The following is a 23,206-nucleotide window of genomic DNA, read 5'->3' on the forward strand; positions in this document are numbered from 1 at the left end:
CGCACGACGAACAGACAGACAGAAGATGAACCAGGAACCAAAGAGTCCCGAACATGTTTGTTACAGTTTATCTCCACTGAGCGGCGCAACACTGAGCTGGACTGACCGGAAGTCTGAGCCACATGTTTCATGTTGCTCCCTGACGGCTCGGATCAGTTTAACGTTTTCAGTTCTGGTCCAGTATTAAACCCAGCAGCCAGAATAAATGTTGGCAGCTCACGTTTCCTCAGGTTTCACTTTTAAATTGTTTCTTGTGACAAAAGACGAACAGTGCTGAGGAAACGTGTTACAGAAACATGTTTCCGAGTTACATAACAACGTTACTGATAATATTTCAGTAAGTGAAGCAAACCAACATCAACATATTAATCCAGACTGTGAGTTTAATACAGGCGAGCAGAGAAATTCTGTGTTCAGTGACTGAAATGAGCCTGATGATGAAAAGTGAGCGTACTTTAATTTACACACATGTTCTTTGTGCTGTGGACTGAAATAAAAGCACATCAGAACAGAAGCTGCAGGTCTGCTGTGTTGCACGTGAATGAGCCAACAATTAAAATATGTATTATTATCTCGTGATATTTCAGACTGTGATCCTTCGTCTGCTCGTCCCTGAGTCCAAGAACATTCATTTATTCAAAAAGATCTCGGTTGTTATTTGGGCATTTTGTTCAAAGTGACTTAAAAGTAGTGTAATAAGACAGTTATATTGTAACATAATATATTTCTTTAAAATGAAGGCAACTAGTAATATGTTGTATCTTATATTTTGAATGTAACTTTCCCAACACTCTCGGTTAATCATTAATAATGTAGTAAATATGTTAAGAAAACAATTGGTGGAGTTCATGTAGATTAAAAAACAGATCAATTAGAATTAAAAGTTGCTTGTATACTAAACAAAAAAACACAAAATAATGATTCATCTTAACTGTGGAGCTTCATCTCCGCCTGAACAACAGAATCCAAACCACACGAGGTTAAATGTGATAATCTCATCTGGTATCGAATGTCTGTTTTAAACTGAACTTTTAAAATTACAGTACACAAGTTCACAAGTGCTTGTAAGTTGATTAAATACAATTTGTCATACCAGTATTAATATTTATCGCTCATATCTATCAAGGCAAGGATTATGAAGAACAGAAACTTGTTGTATTGTTTCACTGCTTTATTTAATTTTGGAAAAGAGCTCATGTTTTGGGGAAATGTTGGATTTTCTTTTTCCTCAAGTAAATCCACTTCTTTCAAACTAATCCAAAATAAAAAGAAAAAAGAAAAGAAAAAAAAACTCTTTCCCACATCACAAATACACTTTTTGTCAGCAACTTTTAACACCATAATGCACAGTTTGTTGGGAAAGATATGATTTATTTTTTTGTATGAAGCAGTCTCCTGTAAAAACTGTCTTTTAATGCACTGCCAGGGCAGGATAAATGGATTTTAAGGTCACTGAGCTCTGTATTTTAAAATTTTTGACACATAAAACACATCAAAAGTTTGAATAAATGTAGCTTCATATTTTCCTGACAGACATGAAAGTGGTATCCATGTTCTCATCTAACTCTTGGCAACAAAGCCAACATGGTTTTTCCAAAATCAATGTTTGGTATCTTCAAACATGTCAAACTATTCTTTTGAAAAGTACGATCTAAAAGCAGGTTCAGAGTCGTCTGGAGCTGGTGTCTTCTCTCTGTTACTGCTTCCCGCCGCTGCCCTCCAGTCCATTTACATTCTGCAGATGCTCCCTCTCACCAGTGGGGGCGCTACATGTCTGCACGCTGCTGCCCTCTGCTCCTGCCTCGCTGCACGACCTGCTGCTCTCGTAGCTATTCTCCATCACAGGCTGGTCACTCATGGTGCTGTTTCCATGGGGAGCATCATTAAGCATGCTGTCGTTGTCGGGGGCCGGGTTTGTGACGATGCCCATGAAGAGGGGAGCCAGAGAGGCGTCATCGACGAGGGCGAATATAAAGGGAGAATTCACAGAGAAGAGAGAGATGGAGCGCATGGAGGTTATAACAGTGGTGGCGGACGCTTCCACGCCTTCTTCACTGAGTTCTACGGTGCTAGCGTGGCGGACTCCGGTAACCTTTAGAGGACGGTCGGAAATCCCAGTAAGATCAGGACCTGAAAAGAGAGAGCCAAGGCCTGATGGAGACAGAAAGAGGGCACAGTTATAGACTGAAGGGCCAGACAAATGCAGCATAAATGCTTGTTAAATAACCTTGTTTCAAAGGTAAGCCTTTAAGACAGTGGTGTCACCATTATGCTGCCTTTAAGCTGTTTGGAAGTCACCACCACTATCATGGTATCTATGTAGTTTCTTGCAATCATCCCTTCTGTCTCAAGTCTTACCCATGTTGGTCAGCGCTTCGTCGAGCTCCTGGCGGTACTGTAGCTTCACCTTGGGTAAGTTGACCTGCATTGTTTTCTCCTGAGGTAGACGTCTGTAAAGGTCGGAGATGTTCAGTTTTGCAAGCACAGATGACACGTTTCCTCGCCCAGGCACAGGCATGACAACTAAGAAACTGCTGTTTCCTTTGAAGGCAAAACTGGCAACCTGGATGAAAGAGAACAATGCGCTTTGTGTTTCATTCATTTCATGTGGAACAACTCTGAACAGATAGACCTCAGTTACAAACGTAACCCTCCCGTTACCTGTGCATCGAGTTCTGGATCATGCAGAAGGCGGAGAGGATACTGGGCAGACTTCATCATGTCCACCATCACTGAGTTCTGGTTGTCCAGGTAGAATGCTCCCTTGGTGGTCCCTTGGGGGTCAAATCGTGTCTGCCATTCACCTGGAAAACACAGACAGGAGCAAGAAGGCATCACTAGCAAGTCAAGAAGAAAATGTTCTCTTTGAGAACATAAACTCATGAGCCACCTGGATCCAAGTTTGCATTTTTAGAATTAAGGGAGCATTCCTGTTTATAATGTTCATGAGCAGCGTATTAGCGACCCACCCCGGTCTGAAGGGTGTTTGATCATGTGATGCTGCAACATGTATGCTGTTTGCTGATGATGTTGTCTTTTTGTCTGGGACAATGATCTCCCATTTATAAAGAAGCAGTACGAAATGAACAGCTCGATTACTGGCAGGGACCTTTAGTGTATTTCATACCAGTTTCTATCTCTACGTGTTTCCCTACAAAATGGCTGTCAAACAAAGTCAAAATGCCAAATATTCCCAGTCTCCCCCCAGAAATAGTAGATTGCTCCATCCACCTGACTGGGGAGCAACTCCCTCATGTGGATGACTTCAGGAATCTTATTCTCAAGTGGATTAAAAGGGTTCTAAGACTAATAATCAATAAAATAGTATTTAGAGACTGACGCTGACAGAAGGCATGCATAAATAAATCAAAGTTATCACTATGAGGTAACTTAAACAGATCAGTGCTTCAAGAGGACCTCGTTATCAAGCAGCTGCTTTATAACTGGAGTGCTGAAGTGGTTTAGGATGCTCCTATGAGGCCCCGTCTGGAGGCTCCACATGGACAGAACAGATTTCGTGTCCAATTATGAGGGTGCACTTATAGAGACTCTTATCTCTATAAACAGGCATCTGCATAGGAATCAGAATTTGTACACAAGAGGGGGTGACTGGAAGAGGTCTGAGGTAAATTTTTCAGAAGTGCTCTGGTTTCTGTTTATGGTCTGTTTGCATATTTGAATTGACCAATCATGTTTGTGTTGGCTTGGTTGCATGCAGATAAACAGTCCATGTGGAGGGCAAAAGAGGTTGAATGCACGCATTCGTGGAAATGCAATCTTGGAACCAATCAACTTTTGTCTGACAATGATTTTGATTCATATCACCTCTTCATTATCGATTTGGATACAGAGGCACATAAATTAAGAGAAATCATTCAGCTCCAACTCCATTCTTGCATCTTAATTTGGAGAGGAAAGGAGAGGAAGTTTTGGCTTCAAAGTCCATTATCCAGACATCCACAGGGTAAAACAGATGCCCCAAAACATTGGCCAAGCAGAGCTATTTTTGTGCATCACTCTGCATGTAAGAGGCAAAACTATCAGCAAGACAAGTAGCACAATTCACTCTTCAGTTCAGAGACAAAGGCAGCTAATTGACTGAGGAGGACTGAACTATCATCCCTTTTCTTTAATTAACTTACCCATCTTTACTGTGACTGTATTCACCAATCAGCCAAAACATTGAAAGGACTGACAGGTGAAGTGAAGAATATTGATCATCTCCTCATAATGCAATGTTCTATTGGGAAACCTTGGGTCCTGACATTCAGAGGAATTCCACTTGACATACACCACCCATCCAAACACTGTTGTAGACCAGGTACAATGCCACAGTTTAACTTCCTGATGGCAGGACAATGAGTCCTAGGCCAAGGCATTTGCCTGGGCTCCCGATTTCCCAGATCCCAATCAAATTGAACATCCTTTAGAGATGCTGGAACAAGTCTGATCTATGGAGGCTCTGCCATGGATTGGACTTGGCTGTGACCCCTTGAGGCTTGGATACAGGACCTTGGTGGCAGATCTTTTAGATCCAGTCACTTGCAAGTGGGGCCTCCCTGGATTCGCCTTTTTCTGGCACATCCCATGGATGCTCAATCAGACTGGAATCTTGGGAATATTCAGGCCAGATCAACATCTTGAGCTCTTTGTCATGTTCTCTCGGTCATTCCAGAGCATTTTTTGTGGGGTTTGACAGAACATCATCCTGCTGGTGAGGGTCACTAATATCAGGGAGTGCCGTCAGGATGTACTTAATCTGAATGATCTGGGTTTGGGTGGACGATGCACGTCAAGTGGCACCCACATGAATGTCAGGACCAAAGGTCTCCCAGCAGAACACTGTATCTTAATGATCAATGTGATTCACTTCTTCGTTAGTCCTTTTAATGTTGTGGCTGATCGGCGTAAAACGCAGCACTGTGTGGTCTTTAGCGGAATGGTTCACCTTTGAAGTACACAGCGTTCATGAGCATGAGCACCACGTCATGTGGAATACTTTCTAGAAAGTTGGGGATGTGACCGTTGGTGGCATTCTCCACCCATTGGTTGACCTCCTCCACAGAGACCAGAGGGACAGGCAGGGATTGGTACCTGCAGAGGAAAGAATTACTATGAATTGCTATAGATTGTAGAGATACATACATGCTGTCACTGTTTAATAGATCCTAGTCCATTGACATGGTTGTTGCATGCTACCTGTCCAATCTTTTCACACCATGCCTTTCCCCACATGTCCAGCAGATGTCACTAGTAGATGTCACTACCTAATCCCAACAGCTGTTGCCAATTAACCCATTAGCTCCCCCATAGATATAGCCCACAGTCGTTGCTCCTCACTGGCCAGTTTGTCAGTGCTTACCAGGCTTTAATATAGTGTCTGTAATGTGAACTTTTTCAGCCATGCAAACTCTACATTTCAAAAAGAATCAACCAACGGATGTTGGTCTTTTAATCAAACTTTTTAAGCAAACTGATTCAAACCAGTGTACATATATAACGGCTGTGTGTAGCTGATACCTGGCCAATGATTCCTCAACAAAAGACAACTTCACTTGAAATCCTGAGAGATAAAAAAAAAAAAAGAGAGAGAGAGAGAATATGGGGAAGAGAGATTAGATGAGCACTACATCAACTTTTTAAAAACCATGACCAATTTAACACTCATGACAACACACCTGGTCTCAGGTACATGCGAGTTGCCATGTCCAACGATGTGTTTCTGAAATGAGGTAGAAGTCCTCCCAGTATGTGATGGTAACACGGCAGACTATGGGCATGAAGGGTCTTCAGCAGCAGCTTCTCCGTCTCGTTATGAGCACCTTCAAGAAAGAAATTTAATCTGAACAAAACAGGGAAAACCAATGCAATGTGAACACACCCTTCAAAACATGGCTTTTTTTACACTTGCAGACATTTCTTGAGGCAGAGCTGCTCTGATGTTTTTCCATTATGATAGTATGACAACAAACCAACAACATCAATAGCAATGATAGACTTCCCAGAAATAATGCCTGACAAAAGGTTGTGGAAACGTCATCTTTTTAATTTTGGCAGTGAGGCTGAGATTAATATGTAAAAGTATTCATTCTCTTCTGGTTAGTTCTGTTTTTGGTTCAGAAGTGGTTCTTCATGGTAGTAGTGCAGCTAACTGGGGGCTAGCATCACTTGCAGAGAACCAGAAACATGGTAAGCTGTGTTTGTTAAGCATGAAAAAACTAAATTAAACTGACTGACCTAAGGTAAGGTGTGCAAGGGCATAGGCCAGGCTGAGAGGTGATAGGACAATGTTTGGCTGTTGTGGACTAATAGGAAGATTTTCCAAGAGCTGTAAACCGAGTCGCTCTATGGTGCCCCCTATCCTCCTGCGTTCCTCAGGGCTGAACACCCGCTTTCCTCCACAGCTTTGAACCTCCTCTGTCTCCTCATCTTCATCGACAGAACCAGAGTCATGAGGAGTTCCTGGACTGGGCTCCTCCTGAAAACAAGAAGATAGACAGTGTTCACTAATAAAGAGAATGATTACAAAGGCACAGCCAATAAATTTCCCTTTAGCTGTTAGCGAGGTAGTTTTTTAGAATAAGGTTCTTACTGTCAGTCCCAGACAGCAAAGACAAAGCAAGAAAAGAAGAAGACACAGCTTCATTTCAATCTGCCTGAAACACAAAGAGACATCATCAAAATTACTATAGACGATTACCATAACACATAACACACAGCGACCGTGCTCCTCCAAACCACTGCTAGGAGGAACTCAGGGAGGAGAGCCCTGGCATGACCATGGCTAGAGGCCTTTGCACCCAAGTACGTTTGTTTTGTATGTATTTTTTAAAACCATCATTCGATAAAAAAACATGGTGCACAGAACCCTTACATACTGAGTCCCATGTGTTAATTATTCTATTTGCTGTGTAAATTCACAAAATGAGAGAGGATCGAGTCATCAAGCGCTGAAGGTGATTTTGGGTTTGCTGGGTCCATCCAATCCTGAAAACAAGACACTAGCAGGCAGGGGAACTGGCAGGCTTTTACCAACAGTCCACATCGCTCCTAGCATGTATGTTAGCATGTTAGCATGTTATGTTTGAAATATTCACAGTTCAACTTAAGTTCAAATAAAGGTGACAGAAATGAATCTGTCTAGTGATGATAAATCTTGTCTGTTGGTGTTGCTGTAGGAAATTTCTAGGGATGAGTTGTTAGGGTTCATCCTCAAGGGACCAAGAATGCCATCACCAAATTTCAGGTCCAATTATCCAATCAGTCCAATTATTGCCAAATATTTTAGCCTAGACCAAAGTGTTTAATCAACTTACTTCTTTAGAGCTGTGCTTCTAATGGCAAAAGCTGCCAGGTTATTAAATTGTTGATAAGTTTTTCACTGTGACGTTATCTTTCAGCACATCTGTCTATCTCTCTTAGAGTCAATTGAGGTTTCAGATACGGCTGCTGTGTTTACCAGTGGACTAAAGGTTACTGTTTCAGAACCTTTTTTTGGCTGCGCTGCTGTACACTGAATACACAACACAGAATACTCTGAACTTCATGAAACATATGAGTCTATAGTAAAAACACTATACTTGATCATATATGCTCATACTTGCTCTGATACTCAGCCTGTATCTATAGATCTGTGGTGGTACATCTTCTCTGAGTCCACGTCAAAACCCTCTTTATGCCTCACTAAGTTTGTAAGAGTATTTTAGCGGCACTGAAATTTACCAGCAAATGTCCAATGTCTCCAGACGCATTATCAAAAAAGGTGAACTCAAACACGGTCTGAACTCACCTGACCTGTGTGTGATGAGGAGGCAAACGAGGCAAAAGATGAGATTAATAAAATAAGAGTAAAGACAGATATGGTCAACCTTCTCCGGGCTGGACAGCGCAGTGGCTGGACTCAAACAGTGCTGCCCCCCTATTGGCTGGTTAATAATCAACCCGGGACGGATCGTGACTATATCTTTGGTCACAACAGGATGCAAAAATATGGAGACAGAATGTTTTATAAGTCTTTTCAGTGACTTTATTTCTTTCAGTAATCTTAACAGTTAGCTGTGAATCCATGAGCCATTATGATTATTACATTATTATGGCGCACCTTTGAATTTGTTCATCACTTAACTTAACAGACCTAAACCAAAACAAACTAAACAAAGATAAACTAAACTAAACTAAACTAAACAAAGATAAACTAAACTAACTAAAGACAGCTAGACTTAACTAAACAAAACAGATCTAATTTTAACTAAACTTAAATAAAAAGAAACCTAAACTTGACTCAACAAAAACAAACATAGGTTAAGAAACCTAACCAAATTTTAAGTTAACTAAACAGAAAAAACTAAAGTAATATAAACTCAATAACCAAATTGAGCTAAAGAAAGCTAAACTAAACTAAACTAAAGATCAAACAAACCTAAACTATCATCAGCAGCAGCGAGTTTATCTGTGAATTAAAGTGTTTCAGATTGAAACTGTGTTGTTCACTGAGTCGTCCTTCAGCTTCAGGCCGTCATGGCGCTCTACACATACATCCAGCAGAGAGAGTGGGCGTGTATTTGTCTTCTTCTGACTGCCTGGTTCCAGCTGACCGCCCCCACAATGCAGCTGTGTAACAAACAGGGTTCACCTTGATCCTCCAGTTTCACCACAGAACCACAATCATCTCTGAGACTCTTGTTTCAGAGTACGGCAACGTATTGTCCTTAACGTTATTGAAGAATCTGTTCAACTTTGTGTTTATGAAGATGCAGCTGAGAGTTTCCATGCAGGACAAATAAGACTGACATGAACTGAACACACTCAAACAGCCGAGAGTTCAGGTTGGAGTTTCAGACCACTAGACTAAACAGAGCTCAGTTTATGGTTGGAAAGATTTTCATGCTGGATGATGATAGACTCATTTTAGAAAACTGTGTTTTACTTCAGGTTTTAACATCTGGTGGACAGTTTGAAACCAAGAGAGTGAACAATATGATCATTAATGTGCTATCAAATTTCATGTTGTCGGTAACAACACTAGCTTCAGTGATGCACTTTATAGTATTTGATATTAATGTTGAACTTAAAGTCACTTTCTACAGTATCTCCCTGAAAGTGGCCTGGACCAAATCAGAAATGTGTAAAGACTTGTGAAGTAAAAATTAGACTGTGCTCAGTGTTTTATATATCATATATAGTTATATATGCAGTATATCCATACAAATGCAACACCAATGATTTACCACTAGGTGTCACCATTTTGACTTTATGAGCACCCCCCAGAGCTGCTGCTTACATCTGAATGCCTTCCACTACAATCACTGCACTTTCATTTGGGGATTAAAGTGCCAGTGTTAAAATTGTTTTGTTGGTTTTGTTCAGAGGGAGTTTGTATCTCGACTGTGTGTGGCTCTCACCCCCATCCTGACGGCCATCCTGACGGCCATCCTGACGGCCATCCTGACGGCCATCCTGACAGCCATCCTGACTGCCATCCTGACAGCCATCCTGACGGCCATCCTGACGGCCATCCTGACTGCCATCCTGACAGCCATCCTGACAGCCATCCTGCACCCTCACCAGTGTGCTTTGATTACCAACACATCCACAGAGGATGCCATATCCACTGCCCACCACCCAGTCTCCACACAGTTGATCTAATCTAAGATAAACTAAACTAAACTAAACTAAATTAATCTAATTTACTCTAATCTAATCTAATCTAATCTAATCTAATCTAATCTAATCTAAACTAAACTAAATGAATCAAGACTAAATCCATCAAACTAACCTAAACTAACCTCACTTCACCTTACCTAACCTAATATTACCATAGGGATTTTTACTATTTCACCCGGGGTTTAAATTTTTAAAACAAAAGTCAGAGTAAAAAATGAAAAGTTGCAACAGACCATGGCCAGTGCAGATGCCCTCAGCTACTGGAGTACATCACTGTTAACCCTCACCTAACCTTACCTAAAATAAACTACACTACACTTAGCTAAACTAAGTTTAACTAAACTTACCCAATCCAATCAAATCGAATCGAATTGAATCAAAACAAACCTAAAATAGATTAAACTAAACCACACTACACTAAACTAAGTTAAACTAAACTAATATAACTTCACATCACCTTATTAAAACTAAACTAAACTAAACTACACTGCATTAAGTTAAATTAAACTAATCCAATTTAATCAAATCTAACTTAAATTAAACTACTCTAAGATACAATAAACTAAAGTTGTCTAAATCGAACACACTGAGCTGACCTCACCTGACCTAACATAAACTAAAGTGATCTAATCTAAACATTTAAGGAGGAGCAAAAGAAAACATCCTGATATAAACTCACAAATATCCTGAAGATACTAAAAAACAACATCCACCCATCCACAGTCTGTTCAGACTGCTGCCACCTGACGACAGGTACAGAAGTACCTGCTGCAGTTACGACACAGCAGCTTCACTCCTCAGACTGTGAGACTCAGTTCATCACCCACAATCCACCATGGTTTTTCTCTGTGTGCGTTTTCTTATCTTATGAAGCATAAGGGGACTTAAACTCAATTCAGTTTTGCAACCCTTGTGTTATAACGGAAATTGGACTGATTGTTGACTTTGTATAATTAGTGGAGTGAAGTCAGACTGAGAGAAAAGCAGCAGTCAGCGAGAGACTTCGGTTAACTAGCTCCACTTTTATATGTTACTGCTGAGGATGCACAAACTTCAACTTGTCAAGTCCTTATAAATGAAGAAATTATAAATGAAGTGCACGTCCATGTGTGTCCACTGGGCGACAGCAGAGGATAAACTGAAGTCTGACTGAACTTGGATTGTTATAATGATTATCATAATGCACAATTATGAAGACCTCAATTACTGTTCCCATTCCTGCAGATTTATCCATTTTCACACGGCAGTGCGATTAATCCTTTGCACAGTTCATACTGAGGGCTGTAAGTGACATTTTGGGAAAATAAGTTCATTATACAGTTCATCAGATGAAAGCTTCACTGGCTGCAGGTCACACATCAGTTTGCACCTCACTTTCTCCTCTCTGCTTTACTGCCACTCTGATCGGGGGACTTTTCTGTATTGTTTCTTGGAGTTTACTCATTTTCAGATTCTGAACGTTTTCGACTACGAACAATAACACTCTATCAGACAGATATTTCATATTAAAATGACATGTCATTCAAAAAAAGATGATCTGTTCCTGAAAGCTTAGACGCCTTTCCTCGAATACCTTCTTCTTCTTCTTCTTCTTCTTTTATTGGCCTGACTAGATAATTCATTCATACAGATGTGTTCTTGCCAACAGTTGATAATAATTACTGTTTTTATAACTTAATGCTTTTAAGTTTGATGAAGGGAACAGAGCGACTTGTTTAGAGCTTGAGTTTGAAACTTTAGATGCACAGGTTTGTTTATTCATGATCATTTCTGGTCATAAAACAGTATTTTACTTAAACATCTTCAATCTTTTGTGACTCCAGCAGCAGTTTTTTCAGTTTTCATGATCGTCATCTGACAGCAGACGTCTCCACTTCTGTTCAAACTGTGAACTTTGACTGATTTGTTGAATTGGTGTAGGAAGATAAAAGCTGAGGTCAGACTGAAGTCTGTGCAGCAGGTCTGATTTCTTCCCCAGTGTTTACTCTGCTGAGAGCCTGTGTGTGTGTGTGTGTGTGTGTGTGTGTGTAGTAACATCAAGTTAATATTTATTTTGTGGACTGTGAAATGCATCACAAATGTGTCAGAGAGAGAGAGAGAGAGAGAGCGAGCGAGGCTGTAGTCAGTGTGTGAGCAGTGAAGAGCAGAAGTCTCGTCGACACAGTTGATCTCTGACAGTCACTTAGTCTCACTCTTCTTCTTCTTCTTCTTCTTCATCTTCATCTTCATCATCACCATCATCTTCTTCCATGTCGGTTCTTCCTCTGGGGGTGAAAATGTTGCGGCAGGTCTGGAGGTTGAAGGGCATCATCGTCCTCGTCTGCAGCCCCTTCATCCTGCTGCCGCTCGCCGTCAGCACCACGGTGAGACCAGAACACTGACCAGTCTAACTAACCAGTTTAATTAACCAGTTTGATTAACCAATACACTGACCAGTCTAATTAACCAGTTTAATTAACCAGTTTGATTAACCAATACACTGACCAGTCTAATTAACCAGTTTAATTAACCAGTTTATTGACCAGTTTATCAACCAGTAACTGAGAAATTACCATCTCAACTTACCTGCTTGTTGAATTGTGACCAGTGTGACCCACCAGTTTACTGAGCAGTAACCAGTCCAGACAACCAGTTTATCTAACAGTGGACATTTCATTTTGAAGTTAACGGTTCTGGAAAAATTAATGACCAGTTTACTTAATAAAAACCAGTTAACTGAGCACTCAGCTGTCTAAATAGTATAAATAACCAGTTTACTGAGCAGCAACCAGTTCAAGTTACCAGGTTAAGATCAAACCAGTTAGAATAACCACTTCATCCAAGATTAACCAGTTTAAATACAAGTTAAACAATTGAAATCAAAATACATTTGAAGTATTAAACATTAAAGTGATTTAATTCACAATAACCTGTTTCAGAATAATAGAAAATTAAAATTGTTGATGTTTTCATCACTTTAATGTTGCAGCTGGAAAAAGTGGAGTTAATGTGAATAACTTTATATTATGCTTTAATCAATATTACTCATCATAATACAATTAGTGGTTATATTGTTAATGTAAATGTGCAGTATATAATCAGTTACTTGGAAAATGGAAATACTCAAGTGAAGAACAACACAGTTGTATTTATGTACAACACTTGATGTTCTTAGTTTCTTTTGGGGAATTGAACTTGATGCCAGATTAACCAGTTTACTTTTGACTGGTTCACAAAACATTTAGAAATTAAAATGAGTTCTATTTTTTTAATCTTCAGGTTCTTTGTATTTTTTCCCCTCCGGCTGCTCGGACACTCAGCAGGCTGCGTTCACAACTTTCTGTCACTGATTGACAAACAGATTCCAGTCGGTGTAAAAGTTCACTGTCATAAGTTACTGACGGGAAACATCACAACACCGAACGCTCAACTGGGATATTTTCACTTCAGATCTTTAATTTGCTTTATTTCTAACGTGTAGAAACACTCTGTTACAGTCGTGCATTTCAAACTTTAGTTACAGTATCATCAGTATTACTGCAGAAACATCAGGTATAATAAAAACACGGGTACTTTTACATGTCCGTCCATCATCTGTAACCACTTTATCCCTTTCATGGAGTCGCAGGACTTTTACATGTCGTACTGAAACGTAAACTTGAATCCTTTTTTCTTCAGTGAGGTTTTGAATGCAGGCGTTTTATTTGTAGTGGTGAATTTGTCTTGTGTTTATACTTTATTCATCATGTGAACACTTTCCATCCATCAGTGGGAAAAGATGCCGGTCTTGGTCAAATATTGGAAAAGCTCTTTGTGTTACCGCTTCCCTCCGACCTCTCTGTAGTCTAACAGTGTGATACTTCCTGCTCCCAACATCATCCAGGTACCAACTACACTTCCTGCAAAGTGTTTAGTTGTATCTAAAGTTTGTGTGAAAACACAGAGAGGATGAATGACAGCGAAGGGAAATAGTTTTTCTTTCTCTGAGACCGCTGAGCTGATGATTCTGTCCAAACACACACACACACACACACACACACACACACACACACACACACACACACACACACACACACACACACACACACACACGCCTGCTGTGAGGTGTGGATTTCTGGGAAAAGCTACCTGAGCCTTTAAGAAACAGAAGTTGAAGCAGAAAATGTTCCTGTATTTGTTATTTCATCACTATTGACGCAGTCGTGGGATGTAACTGAGTATATTTACTCAAGTGATGGAATAAAGCAGCATTGTGATATTAGGAAAAGTGAAATTCAGCCGTATGAACAGTACTTGAGTATCTGATATTCAAAGTATGACTGATTATTGGCATCTATGTTTTTGTTGATGAATTTAAAATGTGCTACTTTGTCTCTGATGCAGCTGTAATGTGTAAAGTAACTAGTAACTTAAGTTGTCAACAAATGTAGAGAAAGAAGTTTAATAGTACCTCAAGTTGTAGTTGGAGTATTTTCATTTCCTCGTACTTTCTGCTTCTACTCCACTACATTTATTTATTTTTGATGTATTATAATAGAATAAAATATCCAGTGTAAGAAGTTGTTAAAAAGAGCTCCAGTTTTATCATCGCAACACTGAAGTGACAAACATATTAATAGACTAAAACAATGTGAATTAATATACAATATGTATTATTCAGAAATGGGGTGAGTACTTTTACTTTGGGTACGTTGTGATCTTAATACTTTTACTCTAGTATTCAGGTATGTGGAGCTTTTATAGGCATTTGTTATGTTTTATTAAGTACGAGGTATTTTGTAACAACACTTCTTGTAACAGAGTATTTCCACACTGTGGTTTTACTACTTTCACTGAAGTACATCATTTATAAAGATCCAACACACACACGCATGTTTCAGGTGTTTTCACTCTCAGCTGAGCTGATCATGAGAACTCTGAATCATCTCAGCTGGATTCTGGCGTCCAGCAGGTGATTGAACACGAGCTGTCAGGTGAGCTGACGGGTTGTAAATCCTCGTGTTCAGTCAGCTCAGAGTTCACAGCAGCAGTCTGAACCAACACGTCTTCATCTTTCTACACAAACAACGCTTGTTTCTGCAGTTTCATACCTTACACAACAAGACTGAATACAGATGAGTCCTTCTGACTGCTGCACACTGTTGTGGGTCTAAGGATTAACCTGAAGTGTGTGTGTGTGTGTGTGTGTGCGTGTGTGTGTGTGTGTGTGTGTGTGTGTAGGAGGCGGCCTGTGCTTATGTCATAGCCCTCATGGCGGTGTACTGGTGCACTGAGGTGTTGCCGCTGCCGGTGACGGCGCTGCTGCCGACCATCCTGTTCCCCGTCCTCGGCATCATGCAGTCCAAAGACGTAAGACTTGACACACACACACACACACACACACAGCTGGTACTGAGCATACACTGCCATTAAAAAGAACTAAGAAGCTATAACTGTCTGAGAAGCACTGACGTTAGCGTTGCTGGTCTGCAGGTGTGTATGCAGTACCTGAAGGACACCAACATGCTGTTTGTGGGGGGGCTGATGGTGGCCGTGGCTGTGGAGCACTGGAACCTCCACAAACGCATCGCGCTCAGAGTGCTGCTGCTGGTCGGGGTTCGACCCGCCCTGTGAGTCTCCTGCTCTGCACTGAACCACCACGACTGTCTGAGTCACAAACAGAGTTTAGGATTAAATGATTTTCTCCTCTCGTGTCTCTCAGGTTGATGCTCGGCTTCATGGGAGTGACGGCCTTTCTGTCCATGTGGATCAGCAACACGGCCACCACTGCCATGATGGTCCCCATCGTCCAGGCCATCCTGGACCAGCTCAACTGCAACGGAGACCCTGAACCTTCCCCCAAGACCCAGAGAAGGACTGTGGTTCTACACGAGGAACATGCGGAGAAAACCAGCAGCATCCTGCCAGCAGCTCCTCCTCTGGAGAACGGTACCATCGATGCACTTCACTTCACAGACTGAAGAGTCTGACTTGTGAATCATTAAGTTTTTTCTGTTGTCTGACACTGATCCTCTGTATGTTTCCTCACAGGCCTGAATGCTGTAACTTTGGCACAAGGAATCTCAGAGAAAACCAGCAACCTAGAAGACAAGATGTCCTCTGAGCAGAGAGCGTCAGAGGGTCAGCTGGACAGACAGGAAGTCAAACCTCCCCCCCAGGACAAACCTCCATCAGACTACACATACAGCGGACCAGGTGAGTCCACAGAGGAGACTCACTGAACTGAAGTTTAAGTCTAAAAGTTTGAATTAGTCCTTTAAATGACTCGACTTTGTGTCAGTGTCGGTGGAGAAGGTCTGCTGTCAGATGGAGCTGGAGGAGCTGAGTGACGAAGAGGAGGAGAGGAGGAAGATGAGTAAAGGCCTCCTGCTGAGTGTGTGTTACGCTGCCAGCATCGGAGGGATCGCTACTCTGACCGGGACCGGACCCAACCTGGTTCTGATCGGACAGATGAACCAGTAAGTGCAAATGTATAAAACAGACGGAAACGAAAATCTCACCTCTTATTGTGAAGTTAAACTCTTTGGTCACTTCCTGTCTGGCTCCCACAGACTCTTCCCTAATAACGGTGATGTCATCAACTTTGCGTCCTGGTTCGCGTTCGCCTTCCCCACCATGGTGCTGATGCTGACGCTCGCCTGGTTCTGGCTGCAGTTCCTCTACATCGGCTGCAAGTGAGTCGCTTCAACAGAACACAAACACACAAAAATCCAAACACTTGAAATCAGATGTAACTGATTAATTTCTGGAATGTAAATGTTTATATGCAGATGATTGTGTTTTTTCAAATGTTGCTGTGTTCTGTGAGATGTTGTTGTGTTTTGATCCTGAGGGCCACCATATTAACCGTATATCTGTACTTTAGAATGCAGATATTAAAAGGTAGACTTTGATTTTCATGTGTCGCAGCCTGCGGAAGACGTGGGGCTGCGGGGCGGTTCAGTCGGAGAAGGAGCGAGCAGCGTCCGAGGTGATCAGAGACGAGTATCGCCGTTTGGGCCCGATGAGTTACGCAGAGATCAGCGTCCTGGCGCTGTTCATCCTCATGGTGGTGCTGTGGTTCACACGAGACCCGCGCTTCGTGGACGGCTGGGCGACTCACGTCTTCAACGCCAAGGCCGAGTGAGTACCCAGAAGTTACTAAACGGGTTCATATTGTTTTTGTGTCCTGGAAGATTAGAAAATGAGACTGAGTACTGTTAGAGTCACAAAAACAGAAACTTTTGATTCAGATTTCGACTTCGAGACGACCTGAGAACATGTTCAGCTCTGTGTTTTTATATCTCCTCAGTCTGGACTGTAGATCTTCTTTTACAGAAACGCTGCCTTGAATAAATTAGTCACATTTTTCTGTGTGTGTGTGTGTGTGTGTGTGTGTGTGTGTGTGTGTGTGTGTGTGTGTGCATTAATGTAAAGTGGAAAAAAGCTTCAGTTCAGAGGACTTAATGAACCCATTTAACTGCTGTTAAACTCGGACCTCGCCTCGGGGCAAAATCCCTGGACACACAGGAATCAGAGGCGAAGAACAAACAGAGGAAACGTGTCCTGAGTACAAACCGTGAACTCTGGTGTGCAGCCAGCAGCTGAGGCTCTGACCTGTGGTGCTGAGCGTGATCTGCACACTTCATCAGGCTGCAGGTTACAGAGGCCGACATTAATCTGATTAACAGAACCTGCCAGAGTTCAGAGTCGGATCCTTTCGTGAATGGCCAAATGGCGTACGGCTCGAATGTTGAATTGTGGGACGGCATTAGCTCCTGTCTTTTGGTTCCACTGCTGACAACAGGATAGATTGAGACAACTTTAATACAAGAATTCAAACCCTTCTTGTTATAGCTGTCACTGACATGCATCCAGGTCATGTCACTCAGATCGCAGCCCAAGATGTAACTCTGAGACCCCTCAGTCCTCACCTCACCTGGCTCCTCCCCCTCACCTATCACCTGCTCTCCTGTCCATACACACTCATTCATAAACTGCCAGCTGGGTCACATGACGAGCGGCTGACGTCATCCATTGATCTGTTTGTCCTCACAGATGTTAACTGTGATGTTTGTTTTGAGTGCGAGATGAGAACACATCAGGACAACAGCAGTCCGGGATTTAAAAACAAAACTCCGTTTCTCAGAAGAGGCGGAAAATTAATCATTTATTTCATTTTACTTTCCTGAACTCTGCTCATGAACGTGATGTTTGCAGTTTGGTTGGACTAAACACTTCAGAGGCAAACTGATGTTCATTTAAAATATTTAATCAAAGAAACAAAATTGCAGTAAAGATTTTCTTTTAGACGTGAGTGCTGAGATCAGACATTGATGCCAGTCATCTTAATCTTTACTGCTAACAGATGTAAATAATGTTTACCACGTGAACCATCTTACTCCAGAGTGCTAGCATGCTAACATTAGCTTATTTGCAATGAACACACATTATAGCTGAGGCTGATGAGAATATCGTTCATTCTGCAGATATTTATTCAGAAACCAAAGTGTTGTTCACATTAAAATGATGGCCTGACGATGGTGCCAATCACTGAACATCTCAACAATCCATCCAACAGTCGTTTAGATACTTCAGTCTGAAACAAAATGGTGGCCGATAGACATTTACATCTATAGAACTGTGATGTCAGCATGACTAACAACAGTGACAATCAGAACAGATTACCACACATCAGTTCTTATTATAAATATCTAGCCAAACACATTACATAGAGAGTATGAATCTGTGAAACTTTCAGTGAGAGATCATCAACATAAGTGTGTTTTTATCTGAAGCGCTTCACAGTTTGTGCCTGTAACAGACAAACTGGACAGAGCACTGACTGCAGCAGAGCAGATCTGCTCATGCTGTTACTGAGCTTACTATCATTATCACACTGTGACGAATATGCTGCGACGCATTGGAATCCAAAAAGACGCAGTGAACTCACAGCTGATGGGAAACGCTCACTGTTTGTTCCCAGATAATTCTTCATCTTGGCATGCTGGAGTTTTCCCGGTAAACACACCGACCTCTTCAGACTCTCTGTCAGTCGTCTGCTGCTGTTGTCAGAGTCTCTCATCCTCCTGAGTCGCTCCTCAAAGTGTCTCTGGGCTTGTTAGGCTGAGCAGACAGGCTGGGTGTCTGCTGGGATACCTGACGGTCCACTAACCAACAAACAAACAAACACTGCAGCTGCGACAGCTGAAGAGGTTGATGTGTTTACCAGGGAAACTACAGCTCATGATAAACTCTGTCAGCTGCGTCACTTGTTGTTTGTTTAACAAAGTCGAGCACAAACCAGTGACACCAGACAGCCTCCAGACCACGCAGGATAACATCGTCTTCGATATGGGGGAAACTTAGTGGTGTAGTTGAGAACATTTATGGACTGGAACCAGAAGTCACAGATCTGACGGTGTTGCCAAATCCTTGTGTAGATCAGCTGACAGCAGGATGTTTGTCGGTTAGTTTGTCATCCAGCTGAGTGACACTTTCTTTCTCCTCATCCTAAAAAACAAGGTCAAAGGCAGCAGGACGCAGACTCGTGATCTTTTGGCCTGGTTTGAAAGGCAGTTGTGGGTAATCGGTCACCTTGGACCTGTGGTTTGTGCAAACGGATGGTTTCAACATGTTTCCTGATTACACAGTGTGATAGTGAAGCTCAGACGTGCAGATGGACATCTGATCGTACTCACACAGAACCTGATGTCTCACAAATAAGGACATAGAACTGAATGGTGAGACAATGTGTTCGGTGAATTATCAGCTGAATCTGCAGCTTCACAGTGAGATTCAGCTCCAAACACAACTTTACTGCTCTGGTTCACTCTCATTGTGTCATTTTCAGAGACAAAAATGTAAAATGTCCCTGTAGACTAACTAACCCTGCTGACACAGAGATGAGCGAGTGGAGGAGCTCTGTCTGTTACTGATATGGTGACATGCTGTATGTTGTTTTGTCTTTTAAGCTTTAATACATTCTGAACACTGAAAAATCCTGCGTTCTTTCAATGAAAGCCCTAAAAGGTTAAGATAAAACACACAAAAAGCCTGAGAGGACTTTTGGTCGCTGAGTTCAGGTAAATACTTTGTGGTGAAATCTTCATCATGAACTGAGCGGCTGTGTTGCACCATGTGGAGGTCTGAATCAATACAGACTCACAGGACGGTTGAGGGGGAGGATTTGGTTTCATAAATCTACATATTAAACATAAAGTTGATTTATGTACATTTCCATTGATCCTGATCGCTGGAAGAAAAACAGTAATTCTCTGTTTGTGTCTGCAGGTTCGTCACTGACGCGACCGTCTCTCTGTTTGTCGCCATTCTGTTGTTTGTTCTTCCCTCCGAGCCGCCGTACTTCCTCTGCTTCTGGAGGAGGTCTGACACAGGTAACACACACACACACACACACACACAAACACACACACACACACACACACACACACACACACACACACAGCAGACAGACAACATTGATTTGTGTGTGTTTTTTTTATCCAATCAAGAGTCCCAGGTGTCGCGAGGCCCCGCCCCTCCTCTGCTCACCTGGCAGGTTACACAGAAGAAGATGCCGTGGAACATCCTCCTGCTGCTGGGAGGAGGCTTCGCTCTGGCCAAAGGCAGCGAGGTGTGTGTGTGTGTGTGTGTGTGTGTGTGTTTCCTGTCCTTGTTGTGTAGATGAGAGTTTTAGATCATCGGATGGTGACGTCTGATGATGTTTTATGTGAGGACAGTTTGGAAAGAACAAAGTTCACACAGTTGAGATGTTATTGACAAAAAGCAGCGTTCTTGGCAGGTTAGAAAGTTTGAAAGAAAGAGTTTTGGACATTTTGGAATGTGGCAACATGTTTGGAGTTTGAATAACCGCTGATCTCTTGCAAACGTGGACAGTGGTAGAATTATCAAATGCAGAACTTAATCAGTCAGAATCGAGTATTCACCCAGAACACGTCATCAGATCAAACTCAATTATTTAAAAAATTAATTAGATAAAAATAGAGGCCTGACTTACACACATACTTTGTTCTGATATCTGAGACTTTATGGTTAGTTGCTCTAAAAAATAGAACCTATATATAAACAAAGGAAGGTACAGAAGCTGAGAACGGCCAACGATTTTTCTTCATTTACATGCACTTTTATATAACAAATTGTTATCAAGAGAAAACAACTTTGTTATATGGAGATAACGACATAATAAGTAAGAACAAATATCCATGGTCGTTCTCAGCTTCTGTAGGAAGGGAACTAAACACAGACACTTACTGTACTGAAGTAGATGCTCCAGGTATTTGTACTTTACTTGAGTATTTCTTTGACTTCTCCTCTCGACATCTAAACTTTCTCCTCCTCACATTTTCCAAACCAGCTCGTTACCGTAGTTTGAGTGCAGTTGAGGGTAATTATGAAAACTGTGAGAACATTTCAGGATGTGAATGATGCAGATGTCTGTGTGCTGTCAGGAGTCTGGTCTGTCCCGCTGGCTCGGTGATCAGATGACGCCGCTCCACTCCATCCCTCCCTGGGCCATCGCCGTCATCCTCTGCCTCCTCATCGCCACCTTCACCGAGTGTGCCAGCAACGTCGCCACGGCAACGCTCTTCCTGCCCGTCCTTGCCTCCATGGTATCAAAACACACACGTACACACAGTTTGAATGCAGGGAGTAGGAGGGGGCGGGATCAGTTTTATTTTGTTAATCTTCTGCACTTCCTGTAGATGTTGGACTTCATTAAACGGTGACAGAATGTATTAGAATCGGAAACAGGAGCAGAGAACCAGTGAATGTTTTGCGTCAGTATGTTTACTGACAGAACTCTGTTTGTCGGTGTCACCTGACTCAGTGCCAGTCTATAAGCCTGAACCCTCTGTACGTGATGATCCCCTGCACGCTCAGCGCCTCCTTCGCCTTCATGCTGCCGGTGGCCACGCCCCCCAACGCCATCGTCTTCTCGTATGGTATCCTCAAAGTGTCCGACATGGTGAGTCCTGCTTCTGTTCAGACAAGAATAAAAGACTCATCAGAGGAAGTCATAATGACCTCCTCCGTCTCTTGACTTGTGCCTCCTGCAGGCTAAAGCCGGCGCGGTGATGAACATCCTCGGGATCGGCTGCATCAGTCTGGCCATCAACAGCTGGGGTCGCGTCATGTTCAGCCTGGACTCTTTCCCTTCGTGGGCCAACACCACTGCACCGGTGTAGAACCAACAACCTGCTGCCTCATCTTCACTGTCAGGCCTCATCACTCAAATCAACTCTGAGATTTTGGGTGAAATTAGTTTTTGTGTTGTGCAGCCTGTGACTGCTGCTTCTGAGCCACCAGGAACATCGACTTGATGTCTGGACCTCCTCAGTGCTGATGTACAGAGTGTCACAGTGTTTTATCAGACTCAGGCTCCACTAAAGGATCCGTCAGCTGCTGCAGTTACACTGACTGAATGCTGTCTTGTGCTTTTCTGGTTTACAGTTTCCTCTAACTGGACCCCTCAGTGGCTTCTTTGACTGTTTTAGAATCAGTTCACTGACTAGTTCAGCAATGTCATCACTGTTGACAGGGTTGTGTAGGCTGAACCCAGACAGTTACACAATAAGCCAAGTGTAATGAAATCACAGCAGTGTCGTGCAGATATAGTTTTAATTAGGAATCCAAGATGACACTTAATTAAAGCCATTTACTTTCTATGTTTTCTTCTGATCAGTGGTTATTGTAAAATCATTGCATGTTTTTCACCTGAGTGAAAAGCACATCTGAACAGCACAGCACAGTTCAGAGAGATTATTTTGAAGCCACTGTGAGACAACGACCAGCTTCAAAGATACTCAACCTTTTATTTTGACACATTGCTCTTGATTTCCTATTATGAAAAACTCAAAGGGCATTACATAGTTTATACTGTGGTCAACTGTCAAGGTAAAAAAAAAAAGACTCTTATTTTATATTATCATAACTTGCATTTGGAATTAGTGATCAAAATCTAAAGATGCCATGACACTAACTAATACCTGGAACAATCATTACAATCCCACGAGGTTCTTACATAATGGAAACCTTGTTCGCTGCTCCTGTAAATAGAACGAAACTTAGACACAACTTAGAATTAGACTCGTCCACTCAGCTCACTGAGCACTTCAACTCAGCTGTTAGCCAAAAAGCTAACAATTGGCTAGCAAGTGTAAAAGTCAATGACACCACCTATTGTTGACAAACGGGAAATAGCCAGATAGCTAACGAGACGTCTCATTGTCCTCAAATCAATATCTAGATTTTCGTAACAAAACGATGTCCGTGTGCGTCAGCGGCAGCCAGAAGTGTTGGTGTGACGCGTGTGGTGCTCTGAAGGACGAAGCTCAGTGATGTAAATAAGATATTTAGATTTGACACAGACAATAATACATTAACTTAGAATGATGAATAGGAATTTTTGGTGGAACTTATTATATATATCAGGACATAGTTGACACTGCAGCCAATCAGAATGAGTTTTGACCCAGAACATGGTATTAAATCAGATTCTGGGTTCGAGTCCCGGCGGCCCTTTGCTGCCTGTCACCTCCCTCCTTCTCTCTCATCCTGTTTC

General features: G+C 42.0%; 2 protein-coding genes and 2 long non-coding RNA genes across 5 annotated transcripts; 1 reads left to right on the forward strand and 3 right to left on the reverse strand.

The window, feature by feature from the left end:
* Positions 1-1,153: 1,153 nt before the first annotated feature.
* serpinf2a (serpin peptidase inhibitor, clade F (alpha-2 antiplasmin, pigment epithelium derived factor), member 2a) lies at positions 1,154-7,898 on the reverse strand. The gene is made up of 9 exons (XM_037118570.1): positions 7,790-7,898; positions 6,593-6,656; positions 6,238-6,478; positions 5,679-5,822; positions 5,521-5,563; positions 4,949-5,094; positions 2,662-2,804; positions 2,359-2,563; positions 1,154-2,151 (listed from the first exon to the last, which is right to left on the reverse strand). Exons 2-9 carry the CDS (start codon positions 6,644-6,646, stop codon positions 1,697-1,699), a joined length of 1,431 nt encoding a protein of 476 aa, XP_036974465.1. The 5' UTR covers positions 6,647-6,656; positions 7,790-7,898; the 3' UTR covers positions 1,154-1,696.
* A 3,876-nt stretch (positions 7,899-11,774) lies between these two features.
* LOC119031915 (solute carrier family 13 member 5-like) lies at positions 11,775-22,308 on the forward strand. Of its 2 annotated transcripts, XM_037120709.1 has the most exons (13): positions 11,776-12,026; positions 14,863-14,991; positions 15,115-15,251; positions 15,344-15,570; positions 15,673-15,837; positions 15,923-16,100; positions 16,194-16,316; positions 16,552-16,764; positions 19,915-20,018; positions 20,136-20,257; positions 21,093-21,254; positions 21,473-21,610; positions 21,702-22,308. In XM_037120709.1, the coding sequence occupies exons 1-13, from the start codon at positions 11,913-11,915 to the stop codon at positions 21,828-21,830; spliced, it is 1,941 nt and encodes a 646-aa protein (XP_036976604.1). In that variant the 5' UTR covers positions 11,776-11,912; the 3' UTR covers positions 21,831-22,308. The 2 variants fall into 2 exon arrangements, with proteins under 2 accessions (XP_036976603.1, XP_036976604.1); XM_037120708.1 differs by having other exon boundaries at positions 11,775-12,026; positions 19,915-20,257.
* Positions 14,857-16,234, reverse strand: LOC119031917. The gene is made up of 3 exons (XR_005078743.1): positions 16,143-16,234; positions 15,130-15,288; positions 14,857-14,997 (listed from the first exon to the last, which is right to left on the reverse strand). It is a non-coding gene; the product is annotated as an uncharacterized LOC119031917 (long non-coding RNA).
* Positions 16,777-21,081, reverse strand: LOC119031916. The gene is made up of 3 exons (XR_005078742.1): positions 20,896-21,081; positions 20,176-20,338; positions 16,777-20,009 (listed from the first exon to the last, which is right to left on the reverse strand). It is a non-coding gene; the product is annotated as an uncharacterized LOC119031916 (long non-coding RNA).
* Positions 22,309-23,206: the final 898 nt, after the last annotated feature.

Source organism: Acanthopagrus latus, chromosome 13, assembly GCF_904848185.1.
Source record: "Acanthopagrus latus isolate v.2019 chromosome 13, fAcaLat1.1, whole genome shotgun sequence".
NCBI lineage: Eukaryota > Metazoa > Chordata > Actinopteri > Spariformes > Sparidae > Acanthopagrus > Acanthopagrus latus.

Excerpts from the sequence above, each read along its gene's own strand:
- LOC119031915 (XM_037120708.1), top strand. The coding sequence starts at position 11,913 with ATGTCGGTTCTTCCTCTGGGGGTGAAAATGTTGCGGCAGGTCTGGAGG. Across the intron at positions 12,027-14,862 it reads CGCTCGCCGTCAGCACCACG|GAGGCGGCCTGTGCTTATGT; the intron begins GTGAGACCAGAA and ends GTGTGTGTGTAG. Across the intron at positions 20,258-21,092 it reads CTCTGGCCAAAGGCAGCGAG|GAGTCTGGTCTGTCCCGCTG; the intron begins GTGTGTGTGTGT and ends GTGTGCTGTCAG.
- serpinf2a (XM_037118570.1), bottom strand. The coding sequence starts at position 6,646 with ATGAAGCTGTGTCTTCTTCTTTTCTTGCTTTGTCTTTGCTGTCTGGGA. Across the intron at positions 2,564-2,661 it reads ATCCAGAACTCGATGCACAG|GTTGCCAGTTTTGCCTTCAA; the intron begins GTAACGGGAGGG and ends TCTTTCATCCAG. Across the intron at positions 2,152-2,358 it reads CGAAGCGCTGACCAACATGG|GCCTTGGCTCTCTCTTTTCA; the intron begins GTAAGACTTGAG and ends TGTCTCCATCAG.